Genomic DNA, 20,388 nt, shown 5'->3' on the forward strand with positions numbered 1-20,388 from the left:
GGTGCAAGGAAGTGGGGGCCATATGCAAGGAAGTGATTGCAGCAGACCCCAAAAACTGAGTCAAGGAGAGGAGAGAAAGGTCATGAAAGGGGGTAGCATCAACGGGTGGAAGGCTCCCTGGTGGGTAGTGTGCTCACCACTGCTGGTGAGGTGGGAAGACAGAAGGTAGGCTGTGGGACACCAGAGGACAGAAGAAAAGGTCAAGGAAGGCTTGTGCTTGTGGGTTTGTGCTGATGGATGGGGGAAGACGGAGAGGCATTTAAGCAACTGAGAAATCAGAGACCTGGGATATCATTTCAGACAGAATGACAGCCAGATGTTAGGTACCTTCTGAAGGACATACAAACATACCCCCAAATTGAACTGGAATCTGATCTTGAGCTGCTCTGACCAACAAGGTAGTCTCTGGCCATACGGGGCTACTAAGTACTTGGAATGATGGGCAAGTGCAACCAGGAGCAAAATTTATACCGGTATTTCATTTAAATAATTTGAATTTAAAACTGATATTTGATTCAGTTATTAGAAAACTTTTCAGTGGGCCTGGAATGACTTGGCTATGTGAAAGTATACTCTTCAAGTGCAAATTTTATGAAATCTGAATACAAACCGAGTGCTTTCGAAGAGGGATGGCTTGAAAGTGGCAGTGAGGCACCAAGAGGACATGGACCCCAGCACCAGGAGGATCAGGAAGAGAGACAGCCATTACTTTGGGGAGAGTGCAGGAGTCGAGATCCTGAGGAAGAGCCAAGTTCCACTTAAAGAAGGCAGACACACTCAAAGAGGAAGGAATTCCGATGATGACAACTCAGCTATGGGGGCACAGCAGAAAGGTTAAAGGGAGGTAGCCAAGTGGAGGAGAAGGGGGCAGATCTTTTTGTCTCCAGGGTTGTGAGATTTCAACATGTTTATCTAAGTGCCAGTTTAAAAAAAAGTTTTTTTTAACGTTTATTCATTTTTTGGTAGAGACAGAGAGTGAGTGGGTGAGGGGCAGAGAGAGGGAGACACAGAATCGGAAGCAGGCTCCAGACTCTGAACTGACAGCACAGAGCCCAACACGGGGCTTGAACTTACGGACCGTGAGATCATGACCTGAGCTGAAGTCGGACGCTTAACTGACTGAGCCACCCAGGCGCCCCTCTCAGTGCTGGTTTATTAACACGCACTGCATCTACTTGTGCTGGGCATGTTGCGGTTCTTTAAATCAGGAAACTCATGCCCTTTAGGTTTGGAAATTTTCTAGGAGTTATTTTTTAAGTGATCTTCCTCCTTTTCTCAGATCTCTCACTGAAACAACATTACTTGGGAGGCGGGATCTCCTGAGCTGATTCTTTGATTTTCTTGTCTTTCCTCTTCTATCTTATTTTTGTGTTCTTATTTTTCAATCTACTTTTGAGAGATTTCCTCAACTATACTTTTTAAGTTTTTTTTTTTTTTAAGTTTATTTATTTTGAGAAAGAGAGAGAACAGGGGAAAGGAAGGGCAGAGAGAGAGAGAGGGAGTGACAGAATCCCAAGCAGGCTCTGCACTGTTAGCAGAACTGGATGAGGGGCTCGAACTCACAAACCGTGAGATCATGACCTGATCATGACCTGATAAGTCAGATGCTTAACTGACTGAGCCATCCAGGCACTCCTGTATTTTTTTTTTTTTTTTTTTTTTTTCAATTTTAAGTAGGCTCCACGCTGGGTGTGGAGCCCAAATGCAGGGCTTGAACTCACAACCCTGAGATCAAGACCTGAATTGAGATCAAGTTGGACCCTTAACGGACTTAGCCACCAAAGAGCTCCTCCTCAACTATATTTTCCAACTCCTCTGAGTTCAATTTCTGCTGTTGTAGTTTAAATTTCAGGACACACTCTTTTGTTCTCTAAATGTTCCTTTTCGATAGCACTGCCTTCTTGTTGCACAGATACATCTTTTTTTGTCCTTTGAAGACAGCATTCAGTTTTGGTCTTTATTTGCTTTCACTTTTTGTTTTTGTTCTCCTTGCCTTGCTTTATGTTCCAAGCTGCGTTTTTCAGTATGTCTAGTGGTTTGCCAGAAGGCCCTCAGAAACCTGCTTGGATGTGTGTTCATGATTAGGAACAGGGGACTAACGTTGGCTGGAAGCTCTGAGCTCATGGAAGAACTTGTCTACTTTAAATTTCACATAAGGGGGATCTGATTCCTGACCTTAGGAAACCCCTAGTGCTGGTATCTGCATCTTTTCCCTTCGGCTGGACAAGCCCAGAAAGAAAGTGGATTCAACATCTCACTTTTTGTCAACAGCGTTCAACTGCCAGGGTTCTGCCGGCTAAAAGGGAGAAGGGGACTGGTAAGTCTCAGCACTCTGCAAATCTGTTTCTGGTATAATACTCCTGCCCCCCCTCCTTGTGCTACTTGATCTCAGTGGACCATCTGCAGTGTTAAACTCTCCAGGTGCATGCTGGGGTTGGGAAGGGCAGTGCACTGCAAAGTATGGGTAGGGAAGGGGATGCAGGGCTCTGATCCTCTCAAACACATTTCAACCCTGCTTCTGTTTAACCCAGTCTTCTATTCTCTCCTCATTCTTGTGTGTTTATATCTTTCTAAAAAGCCTCTTTGCTAAAAGTTCTATGGGGTTTTGAGAGGATAAGAAATTTAGAAGTGCATGTTCAACCTGCCATGTTTAGTACAAGCTTTGCCCTGCATTTTCATTGATAAAGCTCCTTTGCCACAGACTGATTTATCCTTAAAAGAGAGTCTGGTCTAGGCAAAGCTCCACACGTCAGGAAACCCTGTATGGACCCAGCAGCTTATGTTCTCACTATGCTTTAACCTTTATAATCTTTTGTAGACACACATCAGCTCAGTGCAGCCACAGAAACTCTGCTCTATGAAGTGTGACTGCCCATCTCCCACCTCCCAAGTTTTCAAGTTAAGTTTCAGAGCACAGCACATACCTTCCTGCCCATCACCCACCAACTCAGGTTCTATGGCAACACAGTACACTTCTGCTGCTGAATAGGACCCTTACTTAACACACCTGGGAAACTGCTTGTCCTGAACAACAATGCATGCTGGCTGATGAGGAAAAAAAAAAAACAAAAATGCAGTACACATTAATGTGCTTACCTAGACAAGCCTGAAGGGTCTGTTAGAAGCGACTTAGGGAGTCTAGGATTAAACTCCACAAAATAGAGAGAACTCCTAAAGTAGTATGCAATGGCTGTTTATAAACTAACCCCCCACAGACTCCTGGATTCTTACTGTCCCACAGTCTGGGCTTGGCAAGGCTCTACTGAACAAGCCTGGGGTGAGGTTATTTTGAGAGAGATTAAAAATGTCACAGAAGATGAGAGATTTAGAGTTTGCTACCAGCACAATAGAGAGCCTAATGTTTCTACCAACTATACTCAGAACTAGAGGTGTCATGTGGCACTACTGGGTCTACCTACCCATCCGTGGCGGGCTTCTTCCGGAGGATACTTGGCCGGGGGGACGAGCCCTGGGCCGGAGCGTTGGTGCTAGCACTCTGGCTGTGGGTCTGCACCACAGTTGTTGCTGCTGGAGCAGCACTGAATGGACTGCTAATAGGGTTGGCTACAATTGTGGCTCCATCCGCCAATACCACTGCTGGAGGACAGGGAGAGGGCAGAAGAGAACAATGAAGAAAGGGAAACAAAAGCGAACATTACTAAAATGTCACGTAAGGCAAAAACAATTAGACCACCAGAATTAGAGTACCCGTGTTATAACTGATCAACTTCAAGAAAGTAAGGTTTAGAGCACAATGTTCATCTGCCTAAAAGCAGATGGCAAAGTGGGAGGTTACTAAGTCTATTGATGCATGATCAGTAACAACTTCTCTTTGCTTTGGAATCATAATTACTAATGAATCAGATAAAATACATAAAGTACATAGTAGACTTCAAGAAATGGTCTCCTACAATTCTTGTGAAATACCATTGCCTCTCAACCCCTAAAAATGATACCAACATTCCAGTCCACTTTAATTTTACAACTTTACATACAACTCGGAAGAAACAGCAGAATGAGAACACTGTGGAAAGATGAATCGGCTCTCTCAACTTTACAGAGTGCTTCCTAACATGTGCAAATGCATATTAGGCTGTTTGTATATATAGTTTCTAATGTTTACAATGACCCTGACAGATAAGTTCTAGGCAATGTTATAAGGAGGAAACTAAGGCACAGAGAAATTACTTTAAACCACCAAGCCAGCAAGAGGCAGAACCAGGATTTTAAACAATTTTTTTTTAAAGTTTATTTTTTTTGAGAGAGAGACAGACAGACAGACAGACACCAACGGAGAGAGGGAGACAGAGAATCCCAAGCAGGCTCCACACTGTCAGCACAGAGCCTGATGCAGGGCTTGAACTTATGAACTGCAAGATCATGACCTGAGCTGAAACCAAGAGTTGGACACTTAACCAACTGAGCCACTGAGGTGCCCCAGAACCAGGATTTTAAACCCAGTATATCTCTTTCTTCCACACCAACCTCCCTGCAAAAAACTCAAATTACCTGAAGTCTTTCCTTCAGGCTGAGGCTGCTGAGTACCCATTGGAGCAGGCTGGAGTCCCTGTGTGCTGATTGGGGTTGCTGAGTGAATTCCCTGTGTGCCCATTGGTGCCGGCTGTATTCCTGGAGTCCCGATGGGGGCTGGCTGTATCCCCTGTGTACTGATAGGTGCTGGCTGGATCCCTTGGATATGTCGAGCATGAGAAGCATCCACGGTCATCAACTGCATGGGGTTTAGGTGGACTGTGGATGCCACCCCAACGCCAGTCTGGGCTGTGATGGCAGAGTTTGGAGCCTGAGCAGAAACTGAAAATGAGACAGAAAGTGACTATAAGAATGTTAGCTCTGATTGGACATAGTCCACATAAAGAGAAAAACACTAAAATGAAAACAGAATTTTCCACTGTAAAATTTCTAAATCCTGTTTTTTTTTTTAAAGTTTATTTATTTAGTTTGAGAAAGCAAGAGCAAATGAGGGAGGGCCAGAGAGAGAGGGAGAGAGAGAATCCCAAGCAGGCAGGGAGCTCGATGCCACAAACCCTGAGAACATGACCTGAGCCTAAATCAACAATCAGATGCTTAACTGACTAAGCCACTCAGATGCTCCCAAATTCTGTTGTTTTTTGGTTTTTTTAAAAGCATTACATAAAGCTCTATACATTGGAGTTTCCCCCCTCATTTCCTATCAATTTGATTTGATCTTGCTGCAGGTAACTACTAGAAATAGCATTAAAAGCAGGAAAGGCAATCATCCATTAAGTTCCAAACATGAGCTAGGGAACTGTGCTAAATAATTAAAATAAACCTTCTGAAATACATCTGTAGCTCCCAGGTCAAGAATCTTTGCTTTAATTGACAGAACCACCATCACAAGCATTTCTGATAAACAGTAGTTATGAATTTTAAATTCCATATATCCACTGAAGAGAGAGAAAACAAGCAAGTTTCCTTTCTTTTCTATCACGTATAATAAGAACAAACTCTGTAACATAAAAATGAAAACAACAGCATTCCCAGGAAACCACAGAGAAGGGATTTTTCACGTTTTGTGAAAAGAAAAATACAAAAGATGTTTCTTCTCTGGAGTGCCTGGGTGGCTCATGGTTGAGCATCTGACTCTTGATTTTGGCTCAGGTCATGATCTCACGGTTCGTGAGTTCAAGCTCCACACTGGGTCAGCACAGAGCCTGCTTGGGATTCTCTCTCTCCCTCTCTCTGCCCCTCCTCCCCCCACATGCCCTCTCTGTCTCAAAATAAAACATAAAAAAAAGATGTTTCTTCTCAGTCATCAAAACAATCCCGAAAAAAATATATGCACCCTGTGTTCATTGAAACATTATTTATTATAGCCAAGATATAGAAACAAACCTAAGGTTCCATTGACAGATAAGTGGGTAAATAAAATGTGATATCTATATCTACACACACACACACACACACAATTATTTAGCCTTAAAAAGGAATGAAACCTTGCCATCTGTGACAACATGGGTGGACCCTGAGAATATTAAGCTAAGTGAAATAAGTCAGACAAAAACAGAAAAAAACTCGCTATGATGTCACTTGCACGTGGAATCTAAAAACAAACAAAACCAAACCGAATTCACAGATATGAAGAACAGATTGGTGGTTGCCAGAGGCAGGGAATGTAGGGTGGGAGACATATGTGAAGGAGTCAAAAGTACAAACTTCCAGTTATAAAATAAATAAGTCACAAGGATGTAACGCACAGCATGGTGACTAGAGTCAATACTACGTTGTACACTGGAAGTTACTAGGAGGGTAGGTCTTTAAGTTCTCCTCACAACAAACAATAATCTGTAATTATTTGAGGTGATAGATGTTAATTAATTAGACTTATTATGGTGCTCATTTCATAAATACACAAATATCAAATCATCACGTGTTGTACACCTGAAACTAAGATAATGTCATGTCAATTATACACCAATTAAAAAAAGGAAACAATGTAATTTAAGTTCTATAAACTACAGACTGGTTAAAAAGAGATTATTATTATGAATGAGAAAATCACAGCAAAATGTTAGGACGTATAAATTTATAATCATTGCTATATTGCAATTCTTCCTTTGCTGTAAAAGAAAGAAGAAAAAATCAACACCCACCAAATTATTAGTTTCTTCTTGAGAAGTGAGTGAACCTTTGTTGTTTCTGTTCAGTGACGGCTGTGGTCTCCTGCCTGAACATGCAGTCCAGTCACCACCCCAACCCTTTCAAGGGCTGATCTCATTCCACGTGCAGCATCCTCACTCACACTACACTCCTGCCCATACCAAACCACTCTGTTCCGAGAGCATATTCTGTGCACTTTCTTCACAGACAGAAAAGTGCTTTCCCCCAGTCCCACCGTGGCTCTGTGCTACTCATTCTGAGAGATGCTTTCCAAATGTCACTTCTTTTAGGAAGTCACTCCTGACCTCTAAGCCTACCCTCTCAAAGTAGAAATAACCTTAGCTCAGAAGCAGCCTGGCTTTGCTCAAGCCTTTTTTGTTGGGATTAGCACATTCTCTCCAGTAATGGTTCTTCATGTCTTATCTCCCCATGTGGCTCTAAGCTTGATCAAAGTAAGATGTTTAAGAGTCAACTTTAAAAATAGAGCCTAGAATAGGACTTTACATACAACAATAGGGTTCAATAAATATTTGTGAAATTAACGCATGAATGAATAAATGAATGAAATGGAAAACATCTCTACAACAAGTGAAATTTCAGGAACAATTTGAGATGGATCAATTACTTACAGAGTATATAGATTATGTGTATATATTCATAATTACATATTTGTATCTACACCTAATAACTAAATAACCAAAAAGATTCTATCTTTATACACAACCAGAGCCCACGAACAACTAGTCTAATCTATCATAAACTACGTATTACAATAATCTCATATTTTGCAAGATCGGAGGCTATTATACACAAATTTTCCTGTCCTCTTTCTGATTTGGAAACATCTGCTTTATAATCATTTACAAAGGAGCCACTTGAAAACACGATATTGTAAGCTGGTTAATAAATCATTCCTTCAGCTGTGTCCATCCATGCAAAGATCCACATGTCTGAGAAATAATATATTACCCCTCCTGTGGACCAACAATGACAGCACTGATACTGGAAGAAGTAAGTGCTGTTGACTGGACTACTCATTTTTCTGTGTTTGTATCCATTAGGAGTACTGCAGTGGTAAAAGAAGACACTTGGAAAAATAATAATGTAGAGAAACAGATGGTTGGCAGGATCCCCAATACTTCTGACAGTCCTCTTCTGATGGATGTTTACAAATAAACATTTATATAAAATGATAGTGTCTGCAGAGATGGTTCTAGCTCAAGAGGGACTCTGCATGTCCTTTACAGTTGGACAGCATTCAGAAAAATACATATTGGTCATGAGTTATCTTTTCCAGAAAGGCAACCATGACTGCACTGTTACAGAAGTATCAACTGGCTGAGGTAGATGAAGAAACTTTAAGTGTTGTTACTAATGGAGACTTAAGAATTCTCAGCATTAAATGTAACACACACACACACACACACACACACACACACACACACGTGAAGTTTACTTAACTGTCAACGCGATTCTACCATACTTTTTGCATCCTACTTTTTTTTTTTAACGTTTGTTTTTGAGAGAGAGAGAGAGAGAAAGAGAGAAAGAACAAGCAGGGGAGGGGCAGAGAGAGAGAGGGAGACACAGAATCTGAAGCAGGTTCCAGGCTCCGAGCTATCAGCACAGAGCCTGATGTAGGGCTCAAACTCACGAACCATGAGATCATGACAGGAGCCAGTCAGACGCTTAACCGACTGAGCCACCCAGGCGCCCCTTGCATCCTACTCTGACATCAGGTAAACACGTTTTACCTTTATAGGACTGTTAATAAAGAATAGTTAGAAGTTTCTTTTGAACAGATGTTATTACTCTCTCTCCCTCTCTCTGCCCCTCTCTTGCTCGTGCTCTCTCTCAAGATAAATAAACGTTAAAAAAAAAGATGTTATTACTTTGATGTACAGCAAAATAGGAAAGAAAACTCAGAACATTTCATCAGCTACTTCCCCACATTAAAATAAGCCTTGGAGAAAGTTTTGTGGGGAAAGAAAAAAACAAACAATAAAAAACCCAAAGCAGAGACTGAGGAACCTGTTTTCAAAGCTATTTAAATTAAACCTGAGAATCTGAAAGTTTTAGACCAATGTTGTCCAATGGAGATGTTAAGTCCATTGCAACTATAAATTTTCCAGTAGCTACATTAGTAAAGTAAAAAGCAGGCCAAATTAATTTTAATGATATATTTTGTTTAAACCAATATACCCCGAATATTACGATTTCAAAATATAATCACTATAAAATAATTAATAAGCTATTTTACATTCTCTTTTCCATACTACGTTTTCAAAATTCAGGGTAAGTTTCACTTTTTTAAAAAAAATTTGTTTTTTAATCTTTATTTATTTTTGAGAGAGAGAGAAACAGAATACGAGCTGGGGGGAGGAACAGAGAGAGGGAGACACAGAATCTGAAGCAGGCTCCAGGCTCCGAGCTGTCAGCACAGAGCCCGATGAGGGGCTCGAACTCACGAACCATGAGATCATGACCTGAGCCGAAGTCAGACCCTTAACCGAGTGAGTCACCCAGGCACCCCAGGTAAGTTTCACTTTTTAAACATTTTTTTAAATTCAAACATTTTTATTTGAGAGAGAGAGAGAGAGAGAGAGAGAGAGAGAGAAAGCGTGAGAGGGGTAGAGGGGCAAAGAGAGAGAATCTTAAGCAGGTTCCACGCTCAGTATAGAGCCCAACATGGGGCTTGATCCCATGACCCCATGGATTATGACCTGAGCCAAAAGCAAGAGCCAGACACTGAACTGAAGCCATCCAGGCACCCCAGGGTATGTTTTGTTCTTAAAGCGCATCTCAAATCAGATACTGACTTCAATTTTTATCAGGTAAGTTTTTATCAAAAATATTTCATTTGTATTTTGATTCAATATAATCTACAGTTTTGAAACAGTAGTTTCATGATCACTAAATTGTTCCAAACATATTCAAAATATCTCTAATTTTCATTAAGTAAAACAGAAAAAAATCAGTTTTTCATTTGTGCTGGGTCCCCATTCAAGTGCTCAATGGCTCCATGTAGCCCTGGCTGCAGTCCCGGGTCACACAGTAGAAAGGCAACACCCACAGTCTGGTCTCTTATGCCTAAAGCAAGCTGAGGGTCTCATGGGAAAAGAAAACACAAACCCTGAGGATTAAGTATTATTTTTTCTGGATTAGCAAAAAGAACACTATTTACAAGTGAGGATGGTGAGTGTTGAGCATAACTGGACTGATATTACAAACACAACAGATATCCCACAAAACAACAGAAGCTCCATAAAAGTACAGCTTTTACCATTTTAACCATACTGCCATTTTAAGATAAACTGTTAACATAATTATCCTCAAGGTGGGATAAAACCATGCAAATATACTAATAAGCAGCAACTTTTTTATAGATCACACAGATGTGATCTAAAACCTTAAAGCCTGAGATTATCACCTTATCTGAATCTGAAAAGAGAAGGTGGAGTAAGAAAACCCATTCTAGAAATACTCACTCGGCAACTTTCACTTCATTGCTTACAAAAATCGGCAAGTTAAAAGTCCCCTAGCAGGGCTTGTACCTGGATACTGTCGGATGGTGGACACAGAGCTGGTGATTGGGGTGTACGTGTGCGCAGCCAGTGGGTATGCAGAAGGTGGGTATGTTGGCAAAAAGTACTGGAACTGAACGGGAACAGACGGTCTATAGGTGGAAGACAGATAATATGAGCCAAAATGGATCTATTTTCTTCTTCACTTTCAAATGATCCTATCCCCCAGATCATCTTCATACCCTTATATGCCATACCGACATTTCCCCAATTGTGTACCAAATAAACTGTCAGATCAAAGGACACACACCAAGAGAGTAAGATTTTTAAAAATACATGGGTACTATAAATAACCATTATCAACAAACATAAAAATGTACACAGAGTACTAATTACCAAAACTGACTCAAAAGAAAAACTCACAATCAAAGGTTTGCTCAGCTCAATTCCATTTGAAAGACTCTTAAGTTCAGACTGTTTTTACTGGAAATCTTATCAAACACACATAATACAGATAACCCCAAACTTCTACAGACTGATTCAGAGACGAGAAAAAGAAGAAACAAGATCTAACTTACTTTTTTTTAGCTTAATGTAGTCCTGATACCAAAACTGGACAGGGAGAATAGTAGAAAAGATAAACAAATCTCGCTCTCTACATCAATACAAAAATTTCTAAATAAAACTCAATAGAGTACTATGTAAAATAAAATACATCATGATCAAATAAGGTTTATCACAGGAAGAATGACCCACTATCAGAATTTCTACTACTGTTTTAGATGCTATTAAAAAATTAAGAGGACAATCATTTGAAGTATCACAAAAGATACACAAAAAATATTTAATAGAAACTAAGATAACACTAAATGTTAACTAGAATAGAATTAAAAAAATACTCCCCCTCCAAATTTTAATCGCGTTCAATACTTATTCATGATATAAATACCTAAAAAATAGGAATAGGAAAAAACTTGGTTCCTCAATCTGAAAATAGCATCTACCAAAATCTATAATGAAATTTCACAAGAATTCCCATTCAGGTGAGGAATAAGTTAAGAATGTTCACTATCTCTGCTCTATTCAACACCACATTGGAAGCTCTAGTTAATGAGAAAAAAATAGGTATGTGAAATGGAAATGAAAAAAATCCCTCATACACCTACATACGAAATCCAAGAGAATCTACCAGTTTTAGAGCTAACAGATGTGTTTAGCAAGGTGAATGGGACAGAAGACCAACATATTAAAACCTATAAAAGCATTCCTACACACAAGAACACACAGTCCTCAAACAAGAACACTTAAAAATGATCTAATTCTGAAATTACTTCATAAGTACTGTATGTACCAGCTTCTCACTGGGGAAGAAGAGATACAAATACGGAATGGCGGAAGAAATGGGGTCGAACTAGAAGTATCAAGTGTACTAAAGAGTTTTTACAACATCACATACTTCCTATTTCTGTCTGCTAAAAGGGCCTGTCATTACAATCCAGTAGCAATGAACAGAGCTACCGCCTAGATCCAGATTTCTAAATGATGAAAAGGAGCCAGGTCTCCCTGGGGAAATGGGAGATGCCAGGGCTCAGACACTATTGAGGAGTGTGGAGTATCTTGTTACAGTGGAAAGTAAGGAAGGGCTAGAATGTATGGGACATGACAAAACCCACAGGAACTGGTCTCAAGAAGCTCCCAGAGAAAATCTGAGCATCAAAACAGAGGACAGCAAAGGATTATAATAGTGAATAGACCAAATCCATGAGCGCATACTGATTTAAAAAAATAAGATGCACAACAAAACAAATAAATGGGTGTAAATAAGAGAAAACTTATTTACTTAAGAATGCCAACTGACAAATGTGGAAGAAATGACTTGGAAAAAGTCACTTTTTTGCAACCATCATACTGCAAGCATCAAGTGATTCAGCCAAGCATCAACAGATGCTAACACCACTGAGACGAAGTTTACTGAGGAGCAGGGTATTTACAGTCTCAAAGTATTTCCACACGGATCAGTGGTTTACAAAGGAGAAAAATATACCTTTATGGAAAAATCTGGCAACCACCACCTTCATTACATAACCAGCATTGCCATGGCTAATGGTGAGACACAAGGGCGTCATAAGCTCTCTGCTGCAGTGACAGTAAGAAGAATGCATCACCTAAGTGGTATTTGCTCCAAAAATGCATAACCTGAATCTAATGATGAAGAAAGTATCCAACAAGCCCAAACTGAAGAACGTTCTACAAAAACAACTGGCCTGTCCATAGTCTTAAAAAATGTCACTGAACGGGAATGGAAGACTAAAGAATCATTCTGGGTAATTGCACTGTGGTTATGAGAAGGTCTCTGTTCTTTGGGGCTGAAAAGGAAAGTACTTAGGGAGAAAGGGTCACGATGCTGCAATCCATACGGTCAGACTGCCTCAAAATAAATCAAACACAGAAACACACCAAACAAAAAAAGCAGATACTAGCAGAACATCTATCAAAAGGAGAATAGCTAAATAAACACAGCACATTTTCACAAAATGAAAAAATAAATTGTACAACATATTATTTTCAGGAGCAAATTTGAAAATAAGTGTATATATACTATATTGTGAGACATTTTGTTACTGAAAAATCAAACCAACTAATGACACAATGGGGCAGTGTAACCAGCACATTCCCTCCTACCTATTGTCACTTCGGGTTTCCATGGCCACAGGATTTGGAGAGGCCCGATGACCTGAAATGGGAATCAGGCTACTCCTCTCCGCAGGGTAATCAGGCTGGATCCGAGGAGAAGTGTGTGTGATCTGCTGAGGCACCACCTTAGCTACAAATGCAAAATCCAATCACATTACCTCTCATATGCTTTTATTGGCATGCCAAAACATTCTTGGCTAGCAACAATCTTAAGAATGCAAACAGTAATAAGAAGCCTGGCTTTTTAGTTTTCATAATAAAAGAAGAGGAGTACATAAAATTCAACTGAATTATTTCAATCCAATACTCCACTGATACGTTCATATATTTATTTGTCAAAAAGGGTTCAACATCATCAGTACTTTAACAAAAATACCAGTAATCAGGTCCTTTCCCCTGGACCTGGCTTCTTGGAGGCCTTTTTTTTAAAAGGAGAAAAAATTTTAATTAGGAAAAAAAAAATCAAAATTTTGAATACAGACATGGCAAAGATCTTAGCTTCTACTTAGCAGAGAGAGAGGGAGGGAGAGACAAACAGAATCCCATGCAGACTCTGCACTAACAACACAGAGCCTTGATGTGGGGCTTGAACTCACAAACCGTGAGATCGTGACCTGAGCCAAAACCAAGAGTCAGATGCTCAACTGACTGAGCCACCCAAGCGCCCTGATAATCACTTTATTTCTTAGGTCCTCTGAACATCCTGTGATTTTACATAATGCTTTCGTTTTTGAAAGAAATGCATAATGCTCTTTTTGTGAGAGACAGCGCGCACACGTGAGAGAGAGAGAGAGAGAGAGAAAGAGAGAGCGAGTGAGCGAGCAGGGGAAGAGCAGAAAAAGAGGGAGAGACAGCATCCCAAGCAAGCTCCGTGCTGTCAGTATAGAGCCTGACTTGGGGCTCAAACTCACGAACCATGAGATCATGACCTGAGCCAAGACTGAGTTGGATGCTTAGTTGACTGAGCCACCTAGGCGCCCCTCCATAATGCTTTACAGCAAAATCAAGATGACTACATACGGTTTTCAAATCTAATGTGAGGCTCAAAGTTTGTTCTCCTCTAGTATTTGCAATCAAGTTTTGTTTAGACGGTACAGCTGAACCGGGACCTACTTTAGTGTTCTTACAGACCTGTTAATTCTATGTGAGGGAATTTGGAAAGGAGAGCTGCAGGCTACATCAGAGAGACAGAAGGACAGCTACCATCCGTGTGAGACCCAAGTCACAGCAGTGACTGGCACATAAACACTGGTGACGAGGATGATGCCACTACATTATCCAAAGTGCAGTGCACTGAACACCGACAGTAAGCAGCACAAACCCACCACGATCCCCAGCTATTTCCCAAGGGAGGCAGCTGGAGAAATTTCTGCAGGAGGATACTGGAATGCCCAGTTCAACCACTGATGATGACATCTAATGGCTAATGAATGGAGAAGCTGGCATGACACATCTTCCACTGGTGGTAAGGAGAGGGGGAGCAACCAAGCCTTGTTTTCCCACTGTGCCCATAAAAGGTAGGAGAAAAGAATGCTTCCAATAGGAATACAGTTGTCATTAGGCAGAGCAGCTAACCACTGGTTGGTAAACCATACACACACCCATAAATTTATTGCTGTACCTTTGTTTCTAATTAAAAAAAGCTACAAGGGCCCCTGGGAGGTTCAGTTGGTTAGGGTTCATCTTTGGCTCAGGTCATGATTTCACGGTTCATGGGTTTGAGTGCTGCATTGGGCTCTGTGCTGACAGCTCAGAGCCTGAGGCCTGCTTCAGATTCTGTGTCTCCATTCCTCTCTGCCCCCCCCCCCCAACTCTCTCTCAAAAATAAACATTCAAAAAATTAAAATAAGCCACATATTATCAATTATCTAAAACCCAAAACACAACAAAGCAAAAAAAACACCCAAACACTTCAGGAAAAACATAATGCAAAAATCATAAGTTGAACATAATGCCACCTCCAAAGAGAATCCCTGGTTTTCTGAATGCTGTGATCATCCGATTCTGCTTTTTATAATTCCAACACCTCTGTCATATGTAGGCCAGAGCATGGAGAAAATAAAGACAGTATTCTACTGGAAATGAGCACTCCTTAAAGGCAGAAACTGTGCTCATGGTTAATTAGGCTTTTTTCCCCCTGACTCAACACATTTCTATTAGTAAAAATGGTTGAATTCAGTATTTAATCTCACCTGGAGAAAGCAAGTGTTACTTAGAAAAAGCTGCTTAAGTGATTTTAATATATCCCCTAAAACCCTACTTGAAAACCAATGCTGTAGGGTTAATATCAGGTTTCCTTTCTCAACTGAGGTACCTCTGCACAGGGATCATCTAGTAATGTAACAGGAAAGTATTTGGCTTACCGTAAAACAGGAAAAGAAAACTAGAATATGAGCCTAGTGGGACTTAGACGAAATCAGTCACATTAAGTAGCAGATGTTAAATCTGGACACTTCTGTCAAATGGTTTTATCTAGAATTTACGAAATGGCTAAAAAATCAAAGATTAAATAGCTGGGAGATGTAGAATACTGCCCTGTAACTTAAGACAGGTAAAAAGTTAATTGTTTTAGCCAAATGAATGCACATATTTCTTTCTCCTGGTACTCTGAGTTTACTTCCACAGTGTGACCGCTTGGGAAGATACAGTGACATTAACAGGAACTAATGTCTAAATAACTCTTTACAGAGAGGATTCAAGATGAAACCAGAGAGCCCCTATAGGGCACACTGTCCTCTCTTTACTGGTCTAACTTTCTTCGTAGCTATAGATATGCTAGTGAGGCTCTTGACTATAAAGATGGCAAGAATAAACCTGGATCTGTTGTTACAGTGCTGAGGAGACACAATCAGAAAATGGTGTGAGGTGACAATATGGAATAAGCAACGTTCTTTTCCAATAAAAGTGTGTCAATGCTAAAATCATACCCTCCGAACTTCTTTTCAAAGGAGGGAATTAAATTCAGAGGGGTGTGAAAGAAGTATGGTCTCTCCAATGCCAAGATGCAGTGAGCAGTAACGTGAGAAAGAGGCAGTAGCAGTGTTTTTTCACTGCTAAAAGCCTACTGTGGGACTTACTACCAAGTTAAGGACTGGCGTGGCCAAATTATCTAAGGGAGGGGGAAGGACTTCCTGGGTCCCACCATCATTCCGGAAAAGTGTCCTCCAAGTTTTCCCAGAGGGATGTGAAGCTGTCTGACGTGGGAAGGAAGAAAGGAAGGAATCACAGAGGGAAGGAACACTGGAATGTAGCAGTGGGGAAGCCATTCTTCCGTGTCTGCTCACCAGACTTCTGGCAGGTAAGTATGTCAGTGTGTCATCTCACAGAAAGCACTCTTCCAAAAGTTTATGAAAAACATGGCAGCTGTCCCATGTCTCTGGGAATAAACAGTAAAATGACATGCTTAATTTCATACAACCAAATCAAAGCTAACCCTGGAAACTAAACCTGGGGCAGTGCTCTGCCTCACAGGTCAGTCTCTGCTTTGGAAGCTGTGACGGTGAGACCTCAGCCCCCAGGACAGGTGTTGGCAGCCTGTGGGCAACTCCCGCCTGATGCTGGTTCTGTATGGCCCATGGGCTGTACATGGGTTCATACTTTGTCATGGTGGGGCAGGGAGGGCAGAAATCAAAAGAAGAACATTTCATGACACATGAAAATTATATGAAATCCAAATTTCTGTGTCCATAAAAAGACTGAACTATAGTCACACTCATTTATTTGTTTACATATTATCCACAACTCAGCAGTTGTGACACAGACCTATGAAGCTTGCAAAGCCTAAAATATTTATAATCTGGCGCTACACAGAAAGACGCTCGATCCCTGCTCTTAATGATTAAAGTTTGGCTGCCAGAAATGTTTCAAAGATTTTTTCCTCTTCTTTTTTAAAAATTTCTTTAATGTTTATTTTTGAGAGAAAGTGAGAAAGAGCATGAGCGGGAGAGGGACAGAGAAAGAGGGAGACACAGAATCTGAAGCAGGCTCCAGGCTCCAAGCTGTTAGCAGAGAGCCTAATGCGGAGCTCGAACCCACAAACCATGAGACTGTGACCTGAGCCAAAGTCAGACGCTTAACCGACTAAGCCACCCAGGTGTCCCTCAAAGATCTGCTTCTTAATATTCAAGGCATATACAAATTTAAAAGGGGAACAAACAAAGCTTAGAAGAAATTTTATGACGGTTGTGAAGTATCTTGAGGTAGCAGTCAGATGAGAACCTAAGGTAATCAACTTGAGGGTTATCACCCTTCCTGCTGTGCATCATCCAGAGATTTTTCCTAAACAATCCAGCCGTGTACAAGTTCTCTTCATTCCAGATCCGTGCTTCTTTCCTGTTTTTCCTGTGAATCTTGTCTATGTCTGTGAAGTTAACTTATTTCTTAATAGGTACACACAGAAGAGGTAAAGTCTGATGAATGAGGAAGTCAAAGTTGTGTTAAAATAATGTTTACTTTGAGCTCTCAAACATTATTATCCTCTTTTTCCCCCTTACTCTCAATGCCAAATCTGTATGACAAAGACATTTAAGAGTTAAATTCAGCATTGCCTTGAAAATCAACAACAATAATTAGAAAGAAAAAAAAAAACCCTACCAATACTAGCCTTGTATATGAAGACCTGGTCAGAGGGGCAGAAAAATCCCTTTCAAGCTCTGTGTGAAGGTTGCAGGACACTTACCGACTGGGATGTTTGAGGTGGTCACAGCGGTAGCATGGGACGAATGTGAGGGCATTGTCATGGTAACAATTGTACTTGTGGGAGCTTGTGTGTGTGACACAGAGCCTGAAATTGGAGAAAAAAAACCTTTTCAACAATGATCTCTTTACACACATTACAGATTCTCCAAAACCTGACAAAAGGTCTTAGGAAAAGATAAGAAAATTCTTCTAGCCTATTCGTTTCCTCTGACTGAAGCTGAGAAATGAAAAATTAACTCAACACTTAAGACTCACACTTCCCTAGCAGGAGAGCAGGGCTGCCAACTTACCGGCTGTAGTCGCTGAAGGAATGGTGTTGGTTGCCAAAATAGGTGCTACTGTGGCCGCAGCCACTGGTGTACCGGTGCTGAAGATAGTTTTCTGGCGGGGGGAGATCCACAACACAGTTATAAACAAGAACAGCTCAACCTCAATGCAGTTAAAAGCAATTGCTGCCTTCCATACTGCGAGGTTCTTATCAAGTTTTGCACAACTCTGGTTTTAACCCACAGCCTACATGGGTGGTTTTGCCTCTGGTTTTACCTGAGCCATGGTGTGAAGCTGCTGTTTTGGAGTCCCTAATGCAGGATGAGATGGCAGTGTGATTCTTGTTGTTACATCCCGTGACTGGGCAGGACGCTGAATGCTAATTGCTGCAGATGGTGGATGCTGGATAGACAAAGTTGGCCGACTGAAAAGGGAAGAAAAGACATTGTGACTTCTAACTTGCCTCTAGACTTGATGCAGGCAGTCAAGGCCATTTACTGTCTTTTTTTTTTTTTTTTAATGTTATTTTTGAGAGAGAGACAGTGTGAGCTGGGGAAGGGCAGAGAAAGAGAGGGAGACACAGAATCCAAAGCAAGCTTCAGGCTCTGAGCTGTCAGCACAGAGCCCAATGTGGGGCTGGAACTCGAATCGCCAGATCATGACCTGAGCCAAAGTTGGATGCCCAATTGACTGAGCCACCCAGGAGATTCCATTTACTATCTTGTACTAGACCACTGTCATACAGTTGTATTTTTTGTAGGTCTGTAAAGTGTACAGATGAACCTAGGACGTAAATGGCCTGTTAAGTTTCTCTCCTGAAAGTCCCATAAACCTCATTTCCAAAGGTATCAATATGCACCATGAACCAAATCAATTAATTCTTAGTCCTTCTCAGCACTCTTAGTGTAGCTAATCAACACTCTAGGACAATCTTAGGTAAGCATTATTATAATCAATACACTTCACTCTGCGGACAAAACTGGAGATACACACTAAGGTTTTCACGTTATGAGGGAGGATTACAGACAACCTCGATTAACAGCAGCCTATGTCAGGGCCCTTGAAGCACTGACCTGCTCCCAATTTTGTATTATTCCTTTCCATGTCATTCCTTAAAGTGTTAGTTATGAGTGCCTAATGATGAAAGGGATATCCACACAGAGAGCAGGTCAAATTAACTGGCAATAAGCTATTGAAATTCCAACAGTGGCAGGAGAACTTGACATTATAACAAAGTTGGCATCTCAAGTCAGAGGGGGAAGAATGGACTACTTGATAATAAATGATGCTGGGAAGACTAGGTAGCCATTTGGAAAAAATAAAATTGGATCCCTGCTTCACATATTACACCAGGATACATAGGAAAAGGATCAAAGATTTTATAAGAAATTTTAAAAAAGCATGTGAAAAAAAAAAAGAATTCTTTCATAACTTTGGAGTGGAAGAGAGTTTTTTAACTACTAGAAGCTTTGAAAATCCAAAACTTATAAAAAGATCAATAAATTTTACCCTGTGAACAAATAAGCAAACCTACATAGAGCAAAACACACTATAAACATAGTCAAAAGAGTCATAAATGAAAGTGTGATCTTTATATACTAAGATCTCCTTGTAGTCAATGAGAAAAATAATTCCCCAAAAGAAAACAAGCAAGGGATATGCATAGCCAGTTCCGTTTCACTAACGGAAAATGCAAACGGCCCCTTAATAAAGAAAAGACGCTCGCCCCTACTCATAGGAAGAGAAATACAATTTAAAATACACTGAGACATCACTGTTCACCTATCAGAATGGCCAAAAAAAATCCCCCAAATGGATACTATTGTTCAAGGTGCAAGGAAACAGACACTTCTTTTTTTCAATATATGAAGTTTATTGTCAAATTGGTTTCCATACAACACCCAGTGCTCATACCGAAAGGTGCCCTCCTCAATACCCATCACCCACCCTCCCCACCCTCCCACCCCCCATCAACCCTCAGTTTGTTCTCAGTTTTTAAGAGTCTTTTATGCTTTGGCTCTCTCCCACTCTAACCTCCTTTTTTTTTTTTCCTTCCCCTCCCCCATGGGTTTCTGTTAAGTTTCTCAGGATCCACGTAAGAGTGAAAACATAAGGTATCTGTCTTTCTCTGTATGGCTTATTTCACTTAGCATAACACTCTCCAGTTCCATCCATGTTGCTACAAAGGGCCATATTTCATTCTTTCTCATTGCCACGTAGTACTCCATTGTGTATATAAACCACAATTTCTTTATCCATTCATCAGTTGATGGACATTTAGGCTCTTTCCATAATTTGGCTATTGTTGAGAGTGCTGCTATAAACATTGGGGTACAAGTGCCCCTATGCATCAGCACTCCTGTATCCCTTGGGTAAATTCCTAGCAGTGCTATTGCTGGGTCATAGGGTAGGTCTATTTTTAATTTTTTGAGGAAACTCCACACTGTTTTCCAGAGTGGCTGCACCAGTTTGCATTCCCACCAACAGTGCAAGAGGGTTTCCGTTTCTCCACATCCTCTCCAGCATCTATAGTCTCCTGATTTGTTCATTTTGGCCACTCTGACTG

The 20,388-nt window shown here is 40.8% G+C and overlaps 1 protein-coding gene across 11 annotated transcripts in view; it reads right to left on the minus strand.

Moving 5' to 3' along the window:
* Nucleotides 1–20,388, minus strand: part of SAP130 (Sin3A associated protein 130) — an 80,962-nt gene that overhangs the window by 34,189 nt on the left and 26,385 nt on the right. For 7 of the 11 annotated variants that reach the window (XM_049615798.1, XM_049615799.1, XM_049615802.1 and 4 more), the window contains 7 exons: nt 18,099–18,246; nt 17,846–17,936; nt 17,536–17,640; nt 12,846–12,987; nt 10,194–10,315; nt 4,510–4,812; nt 3,420–3,597 (listed from right to left, as the gene is read on the minus strand). In XM_049615798.1, coding sequence (XP_049471755.1) covers nt 3,420–3,597; nt 4,510–4,812; nt 10,194–10,315; nt 12,846–12,987; nt 17,536–17,640; nt 17,846–17,936; nt 18,099–18,246 — 1,089 coding nt within the window. The remainder of the gene's footprint in view (nt 1–3,419; nt 3,598–4,509; nt 4,813–10,193; nt 10,316–12,845; nt 12,988–17,535; nt 17,641–17,845; nt 17,937–18,098; nt 18,247–20,388) is intronic. The other 4 variants (XM_049615795.1, XM_049615801.1, XM_049615797.1 and 1 more) reach the window with 2 other exon arrangements.

This window comes from Panthera uncia, assembly GCF_023721935.1.
Source record: "Panthera uncia isolate 11264 chromosome C1 unlocalized genomic scaffold, Puncia_PCG_1.0 HiC_scaffold_3, whole genome shotgun sequence".
Taxonomy (NCBI): Eukaryota; Metazoa; Chordata; class Mammalia; order Carnivora; family Felidae; genus Panthera; species Panthera uncia.